This window comes from Cydia strobilella, chromosome 21 (assembly GCF_947568885.1).
Source record: "Cydia strobilella chromosome 21, ilCydStro3.1, whole genome shotgun sequence".
Lineage (NCBI taxonomy): Eukaryota > Metazoa > Arthropoda > Insecta > Lepidoptera > Tortricidae > Cydia > Cydia strobilella.
In genome coordinates, this window is record NC_086061.1 from 3,359,860 (window position 1) to 3,379,044 (window position 19,185).

Here is a 19,185-nt window from a genome sequence, read left to right on the forward strand (position 1 = left end):
ACCATATTGACTTATTGTCACGTTAACAATATAACATATAAAACATATTATATTAACAAACGTCGTCGTTACTCCCGTAATTAAAACAAGATGGGATTATAATAGCTTTTCCTTCGATCACACTTTTCGGTAGAGCACAGTTTGATGTAATAAGGGCTTTTCTTTAAACCCCTGCGCATACCACCGTTCAAAACGTATCTAAGCGTGCAAACTACAGCCAACCAATGGGTGAACCCCAATCTTTACCTGAGAAACTAGCACAACTAACACCGCGACTCCTTATCACACTATTAATATATTAGTAGCAATCGGCTAAGTGCTTCTTATTTTTGTTGCTACGTTTTCTAATGTTATGCATAAATCAAATGAAAATTAACAAAGTAATATAGGTATATATTCCAGTTGTTATTTTGGACAGCTTTAACACTGACAGTACTGACACAGACCAGCGAGTAAACATTATCAAACAGTCATTCTTATTAAGACTTTGATTTAAAATCATGTCAATAAGTTTAGCTAACTCAAAATGGTTTTATTGGATAACATGTATTGGTAATTTAGAATTTAATGATCTGTAAATAATTAAGCATTTAAGTTGTGAGTTCACAATTGTATGTAAAAAAAATGTATGTATAATAAAGAAAACTCCAAAGAAGTATATTTGTATTTCGGTGTATTACTTAATTACATACATAGTTGCGTTCGGGACTTGTGTACTCTTATTATAACATTATAAATTAAATTTGAAACAAATTTTACATCTCCCAAAACAACTTGTCGTTAGTGTTTAAGTATATTTTTTTATATTTTGCGAAATATATTATTTCCAGTGCCTATTTATTTGTAATTAACTAATTAAATAAGATACATACGGATGTGCAATATTTATTGAAACATTTAGACGCAATAAATAGATGTAGAAATTAAATGAGAAATAATAAACTATATGGAAACAATGATGTTGTTTTTATCTCTTCCACAGACAAAGGAATATTCAAACGCGTAAGGAAGTACAAAATGTAGTAGCCGCAATTTGACACTGAAGTAGATAGTCAACCACAACAAAGACAACCAAAACTCACTAATTACTAAAAAATAATTAAACAAAAATCAAAATTATTATGGTACTAATACGGCTCACTGTGGCTATGAACTTGTAGTGGTAATGACGATTTGTTTTGTAGTAACTAACTGTATTGTCAAATGAAACGTAAGCGATTGAGTTACTACAGTCGCCATCAAGTATATCGGAGCGGTGAAGGTGCTCAAAACTACCAACAATATTTAATTTGATTAATTTAATAGCCGTTAAAATATTTTTACACAATTTTCAATCGTGGCTGAATGACGAAGAACTCTGTGCCTTCGATGCCTAACCTGCGAAGAAATGACAATACGGACGAATGTTTGAAATGTCACCGTATTTAATAATTATTTCGCTTAAAATTTAGTTTTTTTTCCGCAAGTGTGATTAAAAACATTGTGTGTAACTGCGGGGGTAAGAACATTGTAAACTCGAATCTTTAATACCCTCCAGCCTGCGGCTGTCGGGAATTATAGACCTCGTATACAAAAACTCGCTTACCCCCCTCGTTGCACAATGTACTATATATTAACAACCCCGTTATAAACTACGTAGATAAATTTAGAAATAAATTGTTCACATCTTACATACATAATATAAAAAGTTCGATGTCTTATCACATATTTATCACGTGACAAAGCATGTTAAAACCGACTCGGTTGAACCGAGGCTAGTCCACCTGGTCCCAGCAACACAGCGCCGTGCCCGCCACGATCAGCGCTATCCCCAGAATCGTACCTGGAACCGAACATAAACAAACCTTCATTCTATATTCAAAGACATAACAGAGCTGAATACGAATTTGGAGCATTCGACGAAAGATCCAATATAAAACAATACAATTCCTCTTTATTGCACAACTTCAAAACACAAGGAAAAAGAAACACATAATACATAGAGGTAAACAACGGGCGGCCTTATCGCTAAAGAGCGATCCCTTCCAGACGGCCTTTAGGTAGAGGAAAAAACAAACTCATAATTTAACTAATTAGGACATCCTGTTTTGAATCAATGATGTTTCAAATAATACGGGTATCATCAAAGATAGATATAACTCCGAAAAAACGTGCCTCGAAAATCACGAAAATTTTATTCTCGATCAGATGGCGCCACTAGTTTTGGCCTACACTCGTATAGAGGGCGTTGACTGTTTCGTTTGTTATTTATAATTTTAACGCATACCAGTGAAAGAACATGGGTCAAAATCATATAAAAATAATTAATGCAAATAAAAAAATCATTTATCCATATTTAAATACATTTTATCGTATAAATATTTATTTTTAGTTTTAAAGTGTGTCGACAGATGGCAGTGAATTTACTGGGGTTACAAAATTTACTATGACAGTAACGCTCTAGTATAAGTTACTCTATGGTATCATGTACTCATGTAGTCGGGTGGCGAGGCGAGTTATTGGTAGAGTTGGCAGCGATTGATAACAGTGCAACAGGGTTGGCAGCGGTTGATTGATTGTTGGCAGTGATTGTAATAGCCCTGACTGTGCAAGGGTTATTTGAAACGTCAAACTTCTATGAAATTATGACGTTTAAAGAACACTCGCACTGTCAGGGCTATCAAAATCGCTGCCAACGTCTTCTTCCAGGTGCCTCTCCAACTGATGAAGGTTTGCAGTTAGCTCCGGATATTTTTGTTTGTCCTTGGCGAGGCGAATCGGCCACCCTTTTAATCCCGGTTCATTCTCGGATGTTACGCAACCACGATTTCCTTCGACCGCCATCTTTCCTTTTTCTAGCGACCTTTCCCATCGTGATCAACTGCAAGAGTTTATATCTTTCATGTCTGAGAACATGCCGTAGATAAGCAATTTTGCATTGTTCGATCGTCTGCAAAACTTTGCGTTTCTGTCCTGCACGCCGAGGAACCTACTCGTTGGTAATTCTCTGAGTCCAAGAAATGGACATCATGTGCCTGTAAGCCCACATCTCGAATGCTTCTATACGTTTCCTGAAGTCTTCCTTTAAAGTCCAAACCTCGCATCCGTACATCCGTGATTTACCAACATTCTTTTTAATTACAGAGGCAGAGGATACCTACTTCCTATTATATTGTTTGAATGAAGATTTGTTAATTGTTTTGGATTACTTTAGCAAATAAAAAGGTACTTATAAAAAAGTCTATTAATTCAAAAAAATCCTGACATTTTCGTGTTCCGTCCGCATTCCTGACAAAAGGCGAAAATTCCTAACAAGTCAGGAAAATTCCTGACATCTGGTAACCCTAGCCAGATGTAACAGTGGAGCAGTAGTGGGAATTTAAGGTTGCGATTGCAAAGTAGGTACTTTTTCATTTTAACAAAGGCTGCCAACTTAGCTTGGTTTAACTCTAGCTGTTTTTGTTCAGCTTTTACTTTATAGTGCGATGAGCCGTGTGATGGTCTTGTGGCTGATTGCCTGTACCCTCTGAGATATACTACTGTTACTAAGTATTTGAATGAGAGAATTTATATGTAATTGCTTACATGTAAAAGAGATCTGAGCTACTTTGGGGTGTCGATATAAGGAAAATGCGCATAGCGATTTGTAATATTGGATTGTTTATTATCGCAAATTTGTTTGGTATGGCGTTCCTAAGAAAATCTAAGTATATGGCATTAGTTAAGTAAAAGTAAATTATTAGAATGAATATGAAATCTTTACACTGCGCAAATACAGATATAAAATGCGAACTATGCCTTCTATTGTTTGAAACATAATCAGTATTCGATGGTCTTTATACAATAACAACTAACGCACATACCATCCTGGAATAAAACATCATCTGTAATTTACCTATCCGTCGAACCAGGAAAACCAGGGAAAACCAAGGTTCGACCCTTAATAATCTAATTTGCAAAATCTAGATACATCAGTGCTTATGCGGTACAGTTGGTCCAATAATAAAACAATTTAATCGCAATTAAAACTTCTAAGACAATATGAACAGGTTAATATTAAGGTTAACTGTTTAACATAATTATACGTTAGGTACAATTCATATAACAAGAATAACACCGTATCAATAATTTCTATTGGCAATTAATTCACATCCATTATGTACAGGAATTCGAATCCTTGAGTCTATATAAATCCATTTATACCATACATTATTTGGTGCCAATAATGAGAGTCGAACTCATCATATTTAATGGGTCAACATCAGTTGTCTCGTCATAGGGTGTTTGTTAGGTGACCTAGGTCATACAGGGGCAATTCACTAATTAATCAAGTTACTCAATAATTATATAGATTCGTCCCAACTATGAACTTGGTTTATTGAGCAAGGCTTGAACTTCCTCATGGCAAATAGATGGTTAATTGTTGAAAATACAACTTGGAGACTATTTGGACGAATCTCTTGGCATAACGTTCTAGATAGATTACTTAACTGGATTATATCGCCAAAACTGGAACCACTGGCTTTAATTTGAATTTAACTCTATACAATTCAAGAACAGTTAACAGTTAGTTAACATTTAGGGCTTTACTTTTATACAAAGCTCTAAGGTTTTAGAGAGCTAATTTAATCGACCGCCTTCTTCCTCCGAGTCTAAAATCTGAGTGTCCCTAACTCTCCATCTCTTCATCCCCATGTTATCATATTACCTTACAATTTTAACTTATCTCTACTTAGACTAGAATCAACTTTATTTACAACGGAATAAGGGTATCTTCGGTGCAATTGCGCCCGCGCGTCCAGGGAGATATTTTGTCCCTCGCCCCGCAGACCTCTGCCCCGTCTTCGACAGCACACTCTCTTCTATCTCCTTCCAACAACTGGCATCATCGGCTGGTATTGCTCTGTCTCGCTCTCTCGAACAGGGAAGCTCTTTGTTCGCATAGCTACGGTCAGCGGTGGTGTCCGGTGTGGCCACCAAGATGTCCTGCACATGTTTCTCTGAAATTTTAAACAGGCCAAAGTAGATGCCGTTGCGTGTAGCGTCGTAAACCTTAGATCATGTGCTGAGGTTCTATATTAGATTACGGTTGTGTACAGTGACGACCTTTTATATTTATTGGAGGGTGTTGGTATTGTTTTTGCGTAGTTTTTGTAATCTAAAAGTATTGTATCTGGCTTCTCGAAACTAGGGCCATAATTCAAGATTCAAGTTTTTGTTGGTTTACAGAAAACGTTCACATGTCTAGAGCTATTCAGAATTTATTGCTTCCTTGTGTTGGGACTTGTAATTTAAAAAATATTAGCACCCTACGTATTCCCATCTCACACCCCTCTCTGGGTAGATGACCAAAACTACATCATTCCCTTTTGGTCCTCTACACAAACCATTTAGGTCATTTTAGGATCTTAGTAACCTCCTATATAACTCTCCCTTCAGATAACTCTCTTAATATTAACAAAACAAACCCTAAGCCACTCGTGCTTAAGTGCGCATTGTATCTCTTCAACAAAGGCCTTATGGGACTTGTAGTGGGCCATAAACAAATAAACTTTATCGCCAGCGCCTACCTTTTTTTGTGTTGCCACCTGGGCTATTGACCACGGAGGTCGTTTATGATATACTTTTAATATTTTTAAATGATAAATAATTCACTTTTATCATTGAATTGTTAGGTATTCTTCAACCTAGACCGTTACATGTCTACGTAGGTCCTCACGTATCTTCGAACGTCGTTCCTACGTGGTAATGGAATTTAATTACAGTTGTATGTTCAACACTAACGCGTTTATATAGTAATAAATTAATTAAAAGAAATTACCTAGCCCGTAAGTTACAGTTTATAACAGCAAGACCTCTTGACGCATTCACCACCAGACAATCTGTATTCACTCATCACCTTACAAGATTCTAAGTTACATTCATCCTTCCCTTTCCACAATCACGCATTGCTCTGGCCAGAGACTTTTCCACACTAAGTCCACACATATTACAATTTGTTTTTTAAGTTATATTTTAATGTCCGTTCACTGCTGATATTAATTATTTACCCATTAAGTTTACTCTTGCTCACCACAACGCCTGTTTTTTCGTCAAGAGATCTCGTCTCATAAAACTGTATTTAAAACAAATTACTTCGCGTACATGTTATCCCAATTATAGCAAGATTGCAATTGATAAGATATATAAGTTAATTGTGGTATAGCAAAATATTGTTCCTTTATTTTGTGACATATATTTTACTTGTTTATTAAGTTGCTGTCATGATATCAAAGCCCTTTTGTTATTATATATCTTTAGGGTCTTTAGATAGTGTTATAATAGAAAATGTCTATAAAGTTAATAATATGTCTATGAAATTGAATAAGACACTCGAATTTTCTCCCCAATGAAATAATAGTTCGAACAGACAATGGCCTGGTCACACGTTACAGAGCCATTTCCTCACGAAGTCAAGCATGAACCGCTATAAAGATCGTTCGTCTAATACGAGAGTGTTTAATTCTCTAGCTCTGTTGCGTCCAACAGAGGAGAGGCGCAAGAACAGTCGCTTCTAAGCGTAAATGGCAATAGATTTGATTGACTAGACCGAGTCTAAGTCATCCGCAACGCCAAAACTTCTAGAATTGATCCCGTTTGCACCACCCACGAAGGGGTCTGAGTCCAGTAGTAATAGTGTGTGTGGCTATATAGCTATATATCATGGAGGGTCAGCAAGTACACAGATGTACTATAATATGATGTTGGGTTGTGTTTGTATTTGATGTTAAACGGTACCATTTCGTTTTTTTTTTCTTTTTTTTTATGGCCAGGCTGACCCTCAGCGCTTCAGGTAAGGTGGAAACAGGTGGTCCCCCGCAAGCCGTATAACCTTGGTCTATACTGGCAATTAATCGAGTCCCTATGCCTGTGGTTACAGTAGTAACGCTTATTCCCCGTAATTTAATAGCAATAAACCCTTAATCAAAATGAGTGATAAGAATTAGGTATCTGTAAATTATAATGAAAACCCAAAAGACGACTAGAGGCCGTTCACAGTCAGGCCGAAAGGCGTCGTCGTGTATTTCCTTTAGCCGTGTCAAAACTACCAGTATACATCAGAGCTTTTCTACCTGGGATCAAATCTAGTCGTTTATTAAAGCCAGGCACATACTATCAAATGTAAATTTCCTAATATTGTCTGTTCAACCTCGCTAATGACAGCTTTATTATTATTATTACTTTTACTTCCCAAAGTCCCCTGTAAGGTTACTACCATGGGCTATCAAGTGGGCAATAAAATTTGATTTGTCCTCAAAAATTATTATTTATACTCATTAGCAAATATATATAAACGCATTTCATGTGAAATACAACATCAATTGGAATAATTAATTACTTTTATACCTTCGATTATAGGGAGATATGTGTAATGAGAGGTGTGTGTATATACCTATGATTTTTAACCGATCTATCTGTCTATCGTTATTTAACTTAAAACCTAATTAACTTTGCTAAACTACTACATGATTTATGTAATCTCGTAAATTTCATAATAACCGAATTGTCATTCTATGGTAAAGTCCTCTACTACTGTAGTTCGAATATTACTTATTTTATATAAGATAGGTATTACTTGTCGGCGATATTAAGGCACAATCTAAATATCTCACTCTCCGCTTTAAATCACTGTACACAAAACACAACAAAACAAAACTCAATGAAATGGAGATAGGCATACTGTCTTGGAATTTCCTTGATTGTTAAACCTTATGACAACTCAGACTAACAATGATTTTAACTGAAGCCCGCTAGCACTCTAGGTATCCTAGCCTAGCACCCCTCTCAGATCCTACTCAGGTATGTAAATATATATAGTGATCGTCATATTAATTTAATAAAATTCAAAGTTTCCTACGTTGTGTTAATTTTTAAAGTAAAGATTCTTTTTCTAGCTGTGTCTCTTTTGTGTTATTTAATTTAGACACAAAATCTAGATCCTGCGCCACGTCACCACGTGTGATGGTCTTGTGGCTGATTGCCTGTACCCTCTGAGATATACTACTGTTACTAAGTATTTGAATGAGAGAATTTATATGTAATTGCTTACATGTAAAAGAGATCTGAGCTACTTTGGGGTGTCGATATAAGGAAAATGCGCATAGCGATTTGTAATATTGGATTGTTTATTATCGCAAATTTGTTTGGTATGGCGTTCCTAAGAAAATCTAAGTATATGGCATTAGTTAAGTAAAAGTAAATTATTAGAATGAATATGAAATCTTTACACTGCGCAAATACAGATATAAAATGCGAACTATGCCTTCTATTGTTTGAAACATAATCAGTATTCGATGGTCTTTATACAATAACAACTAACGCACATACCATCCTGGAATAAAACATCATCTGTAATTTACCTATCCGTCGAACCAGGAAAACCAGGGAAAACCAAGGTTCGACCCTTAATAATCTAATTTGCAAAATCTAGATACATCAGTGCTTATGCGGTACAGTTGGTCCAATAATAAAACAATTTAATCGCAATTAAAACTTCTAAGACAATATGAACAGGTTAATATTAAGGTTAACTGTTTAACATAATTATACGTTAGGTACAATTCATATAACAAGAATAACACCGTATCAATAATTTCTATTGGCAATTAATTCACATCCATTATGTACAGGAATTCGAATCCTTGAGTCTATATAAATCCATTTATACCATACATTATTTGGTGCCAATAATGAGAGTCGAACTCATCATATTTAATGGGTCAACATCAGTTGTCTCGTCATAGGGTGTTTGTTAGGTGACCTAGGTCATACAGGGGCAATTCACTAATTAATCAAGTTACTCAATAATTATATAGATTCGTCCCAACTATGAACTTGGTTTATTGAGCAAGGCTTGAACTTCCTCATGGCAAATAGATGGTTAATTGTTGAAAATACAACTTGGAGACTATTTGGACGAATCTCTTGGCATAACGTTCTAGATAGATTACTTAACTGGATTATATCGCCAAAACTGGAACCACTGGCTTTAATTTGAATTTAACTCTATACAATTCAAGAACAGTTAACAGTTAGTTAACATTTAGGGCTTTACTTTTATACAAAGCTCTAAGGTTTTAGAGAGCTAATTTAATCGACCGCCTTCTTCCTCCGAGTCTAAAATCTGAGTGTCCCTAACTCTCCATCTCTTCATCCCCATGTTATCATATTACCTTACAATTTTAACTTATCTCTACTTAGACTAGAATCAACTTTATTTACAACGGAATAAGGGTATCTTCGGTGCAATTGCGCCCGCGCGTCCAGGGAGATATTTTGTCCCTCGCCCCGCAGACCTCTGCCCCGTCTTCGACAGCACACTCTCTTCTATCTCCTTCCAACAACTGGCATCATCGGCTGGTATTGCTCTGTCTCGCTCTCTCGAACAGGGAAGCTCTTTGTTCGCATAGCTACGGTCAGCGGTGGTGTCCGGTGTGGCCACCAAGATGTCCTGCACATGTTTCTCTGAAATTTTAAACAGGCCAAAGTAGATGCCGTTGCGTGTAGCGTCGTAAACCTTAGATCATGTGCTGAGGTTCTATATTAGATTACGGTTGTGTACAGTGACGACCTTTTATATTTATTGGAGGGTGTTGGTATTGTTTTTGCGTAGTTTTTGTAATCTAAAAGTATTGTATCTGGCTTCTCGAAACTAGGGCCATAATTCAAGATTCAAGTTTTTGTTGGTTTACAGAAAACGTTCACATGTCTAGAGCTATTCAGAATTTATTGCTTCCTTGTGTTGGGACTTGTAATTTAAAAAATATTAGCACCCTACGTATTCCCATCTCAGCCGATGATTCATATGTGATGAAAGCATTGCATAACACGGGACATATTTAAATTATGAACTCGTTATTAATGCCCTTCTCCGCCCATATAAGGTTGTTGACTCATGTTAATACTCGTTATTTTATTTTGACCTTATCGTTCTCCTTGCACAATAATTATTGAGTTATTTTTTAATTTTGGCCATAAACAACTTGCTTATTGCACAATAAATTATTAAGTTGCAATGTAGCTGTTTTATTTATATAACATTTAATATTTATAATGCACATAAAAAATTAACATCGCAGAATAGGGCAGTGGCGTTCTCTTGTGTCAGAGGCCAAGATCGCTTTTTGGGTCACTGAGCCAGTGAGGTAGTGGTATTTATCAACCGTTTAGTTAACCCAAAGGGGGTTTGAAAGTTGGTTGGCGCTACTGTAAAAACTACGTTATGTTAAAAAGATGACGATGGATTATTAACTAAATTACGCTATTAGGTACTACATCTAGTAATACAGTCAGCATCAACAATAGCGGATAAAACAATGCGTCAAAAGTATCTACTATCCCAGTTTAGCCTAACTGGTCCCAGGTATGGGAGACATCACACAAGTCTCTAGCTAGGAGGTAGGTATACCTACTTCTGTCTAGCGGCCGGTCGCCGGCCGCGGCTCCGGTGGCGGCGGTGGCGGCGAACGCTAGTCCGTTGGCGGCCGGCACCGCCAGTGAGAGCGGAGCACGACGCACGGCGAATAAGTACGCTAGCGAGCCCAGTTGGTTCACAAGCCACGGCAACACATACTGGAAAAAATGCTAATTAAAAAATTCTGCTATATTTGCAGGTTCTCTGTGAGATGTGTCAGTTGAAAAACAAGTAAGCTAGCAGGGTTCCAAAGTTAAAATAGATCTGAGCGTCAGACCTTAATTTCACTGGACGAAACACACAAAAAAGCTATATTTAATAACAACCATCAACTTGTACCTATACGCAGCATAGGTTGGCCATTAAAACAAGATCGATTATGCAATCAAAAACTGACATCTTATACATGAGTATAAGTATATACCTCTTATAAGCATTGTTCGAATTGAACCATTAGTCAATGTGCTTGCGAAAGTCACGCTAATCTGTCCGCAGATTTCGTACGCAATTTATCCAGCAATCTGTATATTTATTCATAGACAAGTAAATATAGCATACTCTCCAGTTCCCGAGCAGAAAGCAGACTTCAGCCCAGGCCTGTGCGGGCCAAGTGCTCTCTCGCACGTCGCGCAGACCCTTCGTGCCGCGCTTGATGAAGGGGTTGGTGCACCCCCACAGCAGCCCCGTTAGCACCAGTAAACCTGTATCGATTGTACTTGTTATCCGACTGATGAAGTAATAGTAGTAACATACAAGCAACGCAAAACGCGTGAGAAAGAAATGCCGAGCATACGAAATCATCTTTTCCTAAGCTAGCCCATCAGCTGGCGGTGGCGACGCAATTGGCTGGAATGAGGGTAATCTCAGAGCATAACATAACCGTAAATATTAAGAACAGGCCTTATACTTCAAATTCAAAATGTTTTATTTGCAAATATAGGTAGTACATACAGTGATGGTAATCTTGCAATAAGTGGTGTCTCTATATTTGACCAACAGGCATGCAAAAAACAGTTGCCTCAATAAGTCATCAATAAGTTTAAAAAAAAAAAAAATAACGATTTTGTTACAAGCTTTAATCGCTGTACTATACGATATAATACTCATCGAGACAATTCTAACCCCAAACACAATTAGTTTGCGTTGTTTTATCTCAGAGTCCCCATGGCCACTTCCTGTCTCCATCATCAGATCTGCTCCATGCCATCATAAGATTGTGTTGTCATCCGATTTACATATATAGGTATGTAAAGTTTCAGCTCAATCGAATATTTAGCTTGCATGGTTTGACCCGAATATATGTACCTACATACATACATCAACATCAATAAAAGCTTGTAAAAAATGACATCAAGGAGACACATCTACGCGGGCGAAGTAACAGGCAGATCCTTTAGTAGTAGTCCGACAAAAAAAAATGAATAATGAAATTTAATAAATGCTTATCAGCTTAACCGCGCTCACCGCCGGCAGGCAACCACTATTTCACATAGCTCACTATCTATAGGAAATGACGTTACTAAATATCGCGTGAGAACAATAAAATTATGTCGTCCCACGAAAAACCAATTTAATGTATTATTCGAAACTCATTTCATTTTTGGCTGCTGTAGGCAATGATGTCCTTAAATATTGCCTCCATCAAAATAGCGGTTTAACAGCCAGCCTGTAATAATATGTTAGTCTTCTCTATCACTGACAATATCTATCTGAAAAATATCTGACACGATCTTATTTGTAGAGCCATAAAAACGTGTCACATATTTTTGCGGCCTTCGAAGAGTAACATATTATTGTAGGTGACTTTACCATTACAGACAATATAGATAGTTTATTTACCGCCTGTTTTAGCAAATATATATTATAGGCACTAGTTTATTGTCTGTACCAACACAGCTGAGCTGTGTAAAAACTGCGATAGCTTTTAAAAACGCTGTATTGCTTTTAATATGCTTAAAATCTATCGCAAAGCCTGTTAGGTCAAATTATATTGGCTCCAATTGTCATTTCAGTTGTCAAGCTTCAAGTCTATGATATAGACCGTATCTTTCGCACTGCTTATTTTTTTATGGTTATAAGATAAATTCGCAAAGATAATACAAATTTGCAATATTGATAAAACATCTAAACAAGCCAATTTACAGGGATTTTTGTCGCAAAGAGCTACAAGGCCTACCAGTTTTAAACTTCATAAACATGAAAATTAGTTTGTTTTATTTAATATTAAATCTGGAACTAAGTACATAGAACACACAGAAATATGATTGCAGCGCCATCTTATAAATAGATAATTAAATTTTCAAAGGCAAGATATACAGTATTGAAATATTTAAATCTACACACAAATAATATACATTGTGCTGACCTTAGTTATTTAATCTTTCTTTTGTGCGAGTGGTGCGACTTTACTATATATGGTCTACAATGGTCAGGGAATCCCCTCAAAATGTCACGATGCCACGTAACTTAGGTATCTGGTTAATGTCAAACATATTAAATATTTAAAAAAAACCAAAACTTCTCAAACAACGTTTAATTTTATTACACAACAGTCAGTCACTTCAATCCACTTGATCGTTCACAGTTCAACAAATTAATAATCAAGTTATTTTGAAGTCGTCCATTGTGTTATATGCAAACTTATTGTATTTCTCTCTTAATTTCCATAGGCCTAGGCTTAAACACAAATTTTTCCCTAGGCTTCAAGGGCACCTCACTAAATTTATAACAATTCTTCTCCAACCAGGGTATAAATTCTTCAGCTAATTTCACGGCTATTCGAATCACTGCCATATTACGGAATGCCACCTCATCCTTGTATTCGTCTCCGCCAGAAGCGTAGTACTCCGTGTCTTGTAACACTCTGTGATAGACGGCTTCCAGCTTGAAGCTGCCTAGCCCACACATCTTCGGCCACGGAAATTCCCCCTCCAGCCTTGCAGCTCTTGAAGTTTTCTCACCTTTCGGCCATAGAATGTCATAGAAGCCGGCCATCGCGTCCGCACACGCCATTTCTTCAAAAAACTGTGTACCCGTACAACTAAGACATTTTTTTAATATCGGAAAATCGTAGTAGAACCCGCAGTAGGTGATCAGACACACAGGCTTCTCTAGGTTGTTCATGAATTCACGAAGCTCAGCCTCTAGATCAATTGTGCCGTTTTTATTATGGCAGTATTTTCGGCGTATGACAGGGGGCTCCGAGATCTTAGCCTGTCTTGTATCCTCTTGAATGTTACGGAGATCTTTACTGCTGACAGCTAGTAAACTTAAAGAAATTATTTGAGGAGTACATTTATCCTCGGGAAGGCCGATCGCTCCGAGGTCGAGAAAGACGTATGTTGCTATTGGGTCCATGGTGAAATTGGTGAAAGGCAGGCGTATGAACAGCAGCGTGTATGTAGAGTGACTGTCGGATGCGGTCGCGGACTGGTCCGCGAGTTACTGGCGTACGATATTTATACCCAAAAACCGGTCAACAGCGAGTTGGGCTGGCGCCCGAAGGATTCCGTACATCGTGCAATTGCAATTGTTTTTAGTTCTTTTTTTCATAAGATCGACTTATGCTCAACCTACTTGTAGGTTTTCGTTTAATTTATATTTAGAACTATTTTCTTCTTGAACCTTTTAATAAATCTTTGGGTTGTACCTTTCTGTACCATTTAACTCAATCCGTCCAGTAGTTTCAGAACAAATTGTCTGTGATAAATGGATAGACAGCACAGACACAAAAGTGATCGTATAAAGACTCCGTTTTTCTTTTTAAGATACGGAACCCTAATAAAGTTCCTGTCAGAATTCCTGATATCGAGTACACATAACCGCACTCGCTGTAAATAAATGCATAAATATGTAAATTGGTTATCTGTAGCCCGCGAGCACTTGACAGTATCTGGCGTCCGAAATGTATTAACCGGTCTTTGTCTAATTGTATTAATTAGAAAGGGACGGGTAGTGTTTCCTGTGTATCTCGCGCGATCGAAAACCGTCGCAGCGCGGTGCGAAGCTTGATGGTAGAGAAAGGAGAAAGGGACGTGAGTCAAAGCCTCCAAGGTAAAAGCTGTAATATACCGTACTATACGCAGAATTGATGGGTTTTGGGACACATCTTACACTTATTTAAGCTTGCCCTGTTTTCTTCTTAAATCTTATAACTTAATGAGATTTTATTTATTGATGAACCTTTACAATAGTATTTTTAACAATAATAAAACTATAATTAAAAACTAAACTAAAATAAGACTAAATTAATCTAAAATAAAATAAAAACTATATTAAATCTAAAAAAGGCCCCCGCGGCATAGTACCGGAGACGCTGGCAGCATTTCCTCTCTGGATTGTTAAACTAATACGCTGAGCGAGGAAGCTGCCATCAACTCTTCGGTTTCCTGTGGCGTCTCTTTGACAGGTCTTTGGAAAGACTCAGAGCGCCAGGGCCCCACGAACCAAGGGTCTCAACGCCGAACGGAATAAAATTATACTCGGCGCCGAGACTTCACTAACTTCATTATTAACTAATTCCTGATATCCAATTCAGCTGAAATTTGGAGTAGGTACCTACTTCTTAAATTCCGACGACAATGCAATAAGCCGGAAGGTAGCAACTCCTCGACGGAACTCCTCGATGGAAAAACACAAAGACATCGAGTTTAGGCTCATTAGAATGGTCTCGAGTACCTGGTAGATATGCATATGAGAAGTTACAGTCAGGTATAAGTATGGCAAGCTCGGCCGAATTTCACCTTCCCATACAAATGGAGTTTCGGTCTCATTTTAAAACTACCGCTTGGATTGTAATGAAACTTTGGACATACAATGACATGAGGTAAATATATGTGCAATAAGGACCTTTTTATCAGAATTTATAGAATAGAATAGAACAGAATATCATTTATTTCAGTATAAGTACACAGTTATACAATATATACAGAGAAAAAAAGAGAAAAATAAGACTTATAACTAACTTGTACACTGTATATAATTACACTGAAAAAGGTGAACACTCAGCATAATACCAGGTCCTACAGAAGTAGTACGCTGACGCTGGTCTTCCGTGGACACCTGTAGGGAGCGTAGTTGCGCACAGCTACCAACTACAGTAAAGTTACTAAGATAACTATAACAATTAATTATTACGACAATAAACAACAAAGCGGCAATGAAGCAGTTGACATCAAATAATAGTATGATTAGCATGGTCTGAATTTCTGTTGGAATCTCAGATGGAAAGGATCTTATTGCACATAAAGCATAAGGACCCTTCTGTGATGGAAAGCCACTTATTTCCTTGTGTTCAAATTCGCCGCACGTACACATCACATGATTAACATGCCAGAATTTAATATTGTCTTCGGTTACCGCGATAGTTACTCATGAAATAAAACTATGAAAACGGATTATATCGCGTATATTGAATTTATAATACATCCCGACGTTTCGAACTCTTTACAGCGTTCGTGGTCAACGGGTGACTGAGGAAAAATTACAAAGTGCAAAAATACCCACATACTAAAATAATGAACAATCATAGACTACAAACATTAAGGCTGGTTGTACATGCAAAATCGGTTCATAAGGCTAGTTATACACTATAATTATTTTTCAAGTAAAGATATATATATATACGCGATAAAAACTACGCCGGCTCCAACCCTACACCACGGACCCGAGAAGATTTAATTCCCTCCTAAATTGTAGGAGGGTATCCCAATATGGGACCGGCAACAAAGCCAATGCCAGAATTTATTAACGGTTATCGACCACGGTTACATTGTTAACTATTTTTGACACAGGGAAAAATTATCTTCCTGGGGCGCCGCACCCGGAAACCGAGGTGTGATAGCCGCCTAAGCACAAATAAAAATGTATTTAAAAGTAAGGAATGTAATTCAACAATAAATAAACATTCAGCATCATTTTTTGACGGAGCGAAAGCGAAGGTCGCCTTATATCTTGGGTAGAAATACTTTTGATGTCCGGATACTATTCGACAAGATCGTATTTCTCAATCGATTTTCGATTAAATAAAATTGATTTCTAAGATTCTAGTTTTAGTAACAAGTTTTATTGATCTTGTTACAATCTATTATTAGTTCTAGCTAAATGCTTTTATATGCAAACCGCGATTCGCGACTTTCGCGAGTCGCAACGTCGCGAATTTCGCGAGTCGCAACGTCGCGAATTTCGCGATTCGCATGGTGCTTTTTCGGGGTACAATTTTGCGGTTCCTCTATCCCCTAAAATTACCATTTAGACGTATCAATTATTAATAATACATATGTTAAATAGTTGTTAGTTGTGACCTGTAAAAATTTGTTACCAATAAATTATGTCTGTGCCTAATATTTGTGGCTCTTTGAAACTCTAGAAACTGGTGATCTTTACAGATTTTTGCACAAGAGTGCTGCGACAGTTCTTGTCCGCGAGATAGACTATCTAGCCGTCTTGTTCAAACTGTATTAATTAATAAGAGGGATGGGTATGGGTAGTCTCGAGGGCGAAATACTGTCGCGGCGCTCCTGTGCCAAGCCTACAGGCTCTTTTTTTTAAATGAGTATGATTCACTACCTAGTATAAAACAAAGTCGCTTCCTGCTGTCTGTCTGTCCCTATGTATGCTCAGATCTTTAAAACTACGCAACGGATTTTGATGAGTTTTTTTTAAATAGAGTGGTTCAAGAGGAAGGTTTATCAGCATTGCACCCATGCGAAGCCGGGGCGGGTTGCTAGTCTAACGCTAAGTACTGAGCTGAGGGGTAGTGACGCTATAAAATGAAACAATTTTGAGACTGACAAAAATCACATTTAATGTTTCTGCTTTATCTGAACAATATTGAATAAAAATCAATTTACAAGTAAAATACATACTTAAGTAAATGCTTACCAATAAAACTAAAGTAAATATAAAATTAAATACAAAAATCTGTGTTTAAGACATGACTTTATATGAGCAATCTTTAGCAATGAAATACATTAAAACAATAAAAATATTCAAAATAAATCTAATAATATCATTTCAAACGAAACATTTGAGAAAACTGTCATGAAAAACACTAATACAAAAGAGTATATGCCCTGGCCTAGAATAAGTAAGTATGTAATGCTAAGAATACATTTAGTAATTCCGAATACTTCATATTGTACAACAATAATTAAAATGGACTCTAATTTAATGGCATTTTTAATGATTTTCGGAATCCCTACATTCTGAAGTACTTGGAATTACCCGAATACACCTTACCAAATATTTTTACAGGTTAACATAAAATGAATGCATAGAAAGTATGGTAGGTGTAGGCAGAGTTGAGCGTGAATAGTCATAATTTCACTTGTGTATGTCAGTCTTATACATAAACATTTAAAAATGTGTGACAAGCATAGTTTACAATCATGTCCTGATAAAATCTTTCAGTTATCAAATAAAATTATTAAAAAAATTATATGTTGACAAAAAATCTTAAACATTATCATGAAAACTATGGGCACTAACAAATTTATTAAAATTACATCATTGGACCCTGAAGCACTGGACCTACTATGCACACATCTGCAATACCTTCAAATGTTGCAATTTGCACACCACAAAAGCTTATCATTTAGGAACCAATCTTTATTCCAGGGGTCATTGGGGACACTTCAGAAAACTGACGATGATGAGTGTCAACCCATGAGGCGAACTCCTTGGAGAGTACTGCAGCAATCTCCAATGACAGCATGCAATCAGTCTCTGCTCTGTGAGCCTCAACAGCCGTGCGGCCTACCACTCTCTCGTAAATGCCCGATAGTTTGTAACTGTCTTTAAGTCTCTTCTCGCTAAATGGGAGTCTCTGCTTCGCTTTACCAGCGTTATGTGGCCGTTTCAGTATCAGCTTTTGTCTTGGCGTTGTTTCATTCACAGACTGCATAGACAAGCAATTATCAGCGGCCAAATCAACTTCATCCTTTTCAGCGTCCAAAACTGTAATCTCGGCTTTTTTCTCTTCCAAAATATCACTAAAGGCGTCTAGTGAATCAGCACATAAAATATCATCAGAAAATTTCACATTTAGCATGTCCAACTGTCGTTTTAGTATAGGAAAGTCGAAATTACGGCCGTTGTGAGTAACAAGACACACAGGCTTGGTCAAAGTTTTTAGGAAATTGTTGATCATGTCGAAAATTGTGATGTCAAAGTAGCTCTCGTGTTCTAGAAGGAAGTTATCGAGCCCGGTGAGGTCGGAGCTGCGCTCTGAGATCCTCTTGCCCGGGTTGAAGCATCGCGTAAGCTTGTGGAGTACCCTGGGCACGTGACCGGGCGGGGTGTCAAGTACATGTTCACGTTTCACTGCCACCATACACAATTCGGTTATTTTTGTTTTGTTAAATTCCTCACTGGGGAGACCGGTTGTTTCGAGATCAAAGAACACGTAGGTGGCTATCGGAGCCATAGTTGGAACGGTAAGTAAAGCAGTGTAGTGTCTTAGTCTTACCTATTGTGTCCAACATATCCAGTGAGTCATGCAATCACTGATAACGGTGACAACGGTAGACGGTTAGATTCACTTTGCGGCTGCTAAGAGAACATTCACTTATCCTCATCCTGTAGTACTTCACGATAATAATTAGCTAAGCGACATTATATTTGTGCTTAGTCCGAGGTAGTTATTACATGTAGTATCCCGATTCCAGCGTCTAACGTCGCGATTTCAGAGCCTAAAAAAAAATAACCCTACCTGGCAACACTATGGTCACCGTACTTCATTCCTGTTTTAGCGC

General features: G+C 37.3%; 3 protein-coding genes across 3 annotated transcripts; all 3 read right to left on the reverse strand.

Annotated features, from left to right (window-relative positions):
- Positions 1-464: 464 nt before the first annotated feature.
- LOC134751179 (transmembrane protein 234 homolog) lies at positions 465-19,034 on the reverse strand. The gene is made up of 4 exons (XM_063686553.1): positions 18,900-19,034; positions 10,991-11,133; positions 10,431-10,590; positions 465-1,822 (listed from the first exon to the last, which is right to left on the reverse strand). The coding sequence occupies exons 1-4, from the start codon at positions 18,913-18,915 to the stop codon at positions 1,755-1,757; spliced, it is 387 nt and encodes a 128-aa protein (XP_063542623.1). The 5' UTR covers positions 18,916-19,034; the 3' UTR covers positions 465-1,754.
- Positions 12,951-13,849, reverse strand: LOC134750863 (uncharacterized). Its single transcript, XM_063686099.1, has one exon. It carries the CDS (start codon positions 13,787-13,789, stop codon positions 13,073-13,075), a length of 717 nt encoding a protein of 238 aa, XP_063542169.1. The 5' UTR covers positions 13,790-13,849; the 3' UTR covers positions 12,951-13,072.
- Positions 17,327-18,893, reverse strand: LOC134751180 (three-prime repair exonuclease 1-like). The gene has a single exon (XM_063686554.1). The coding sequence runs from the start codon at positions 18,855-18,857 to the stop codon at positions 18,027-18,029; it is 831 nt and encodes a 276-aa protein (XP_063542624.1). The 5' UTR covers positions 18,858-18,893; the 3' UTR covers positions 17,327-18,026.
- Positions 19,035-19,185: the final 151 nt, after the last annotated feature.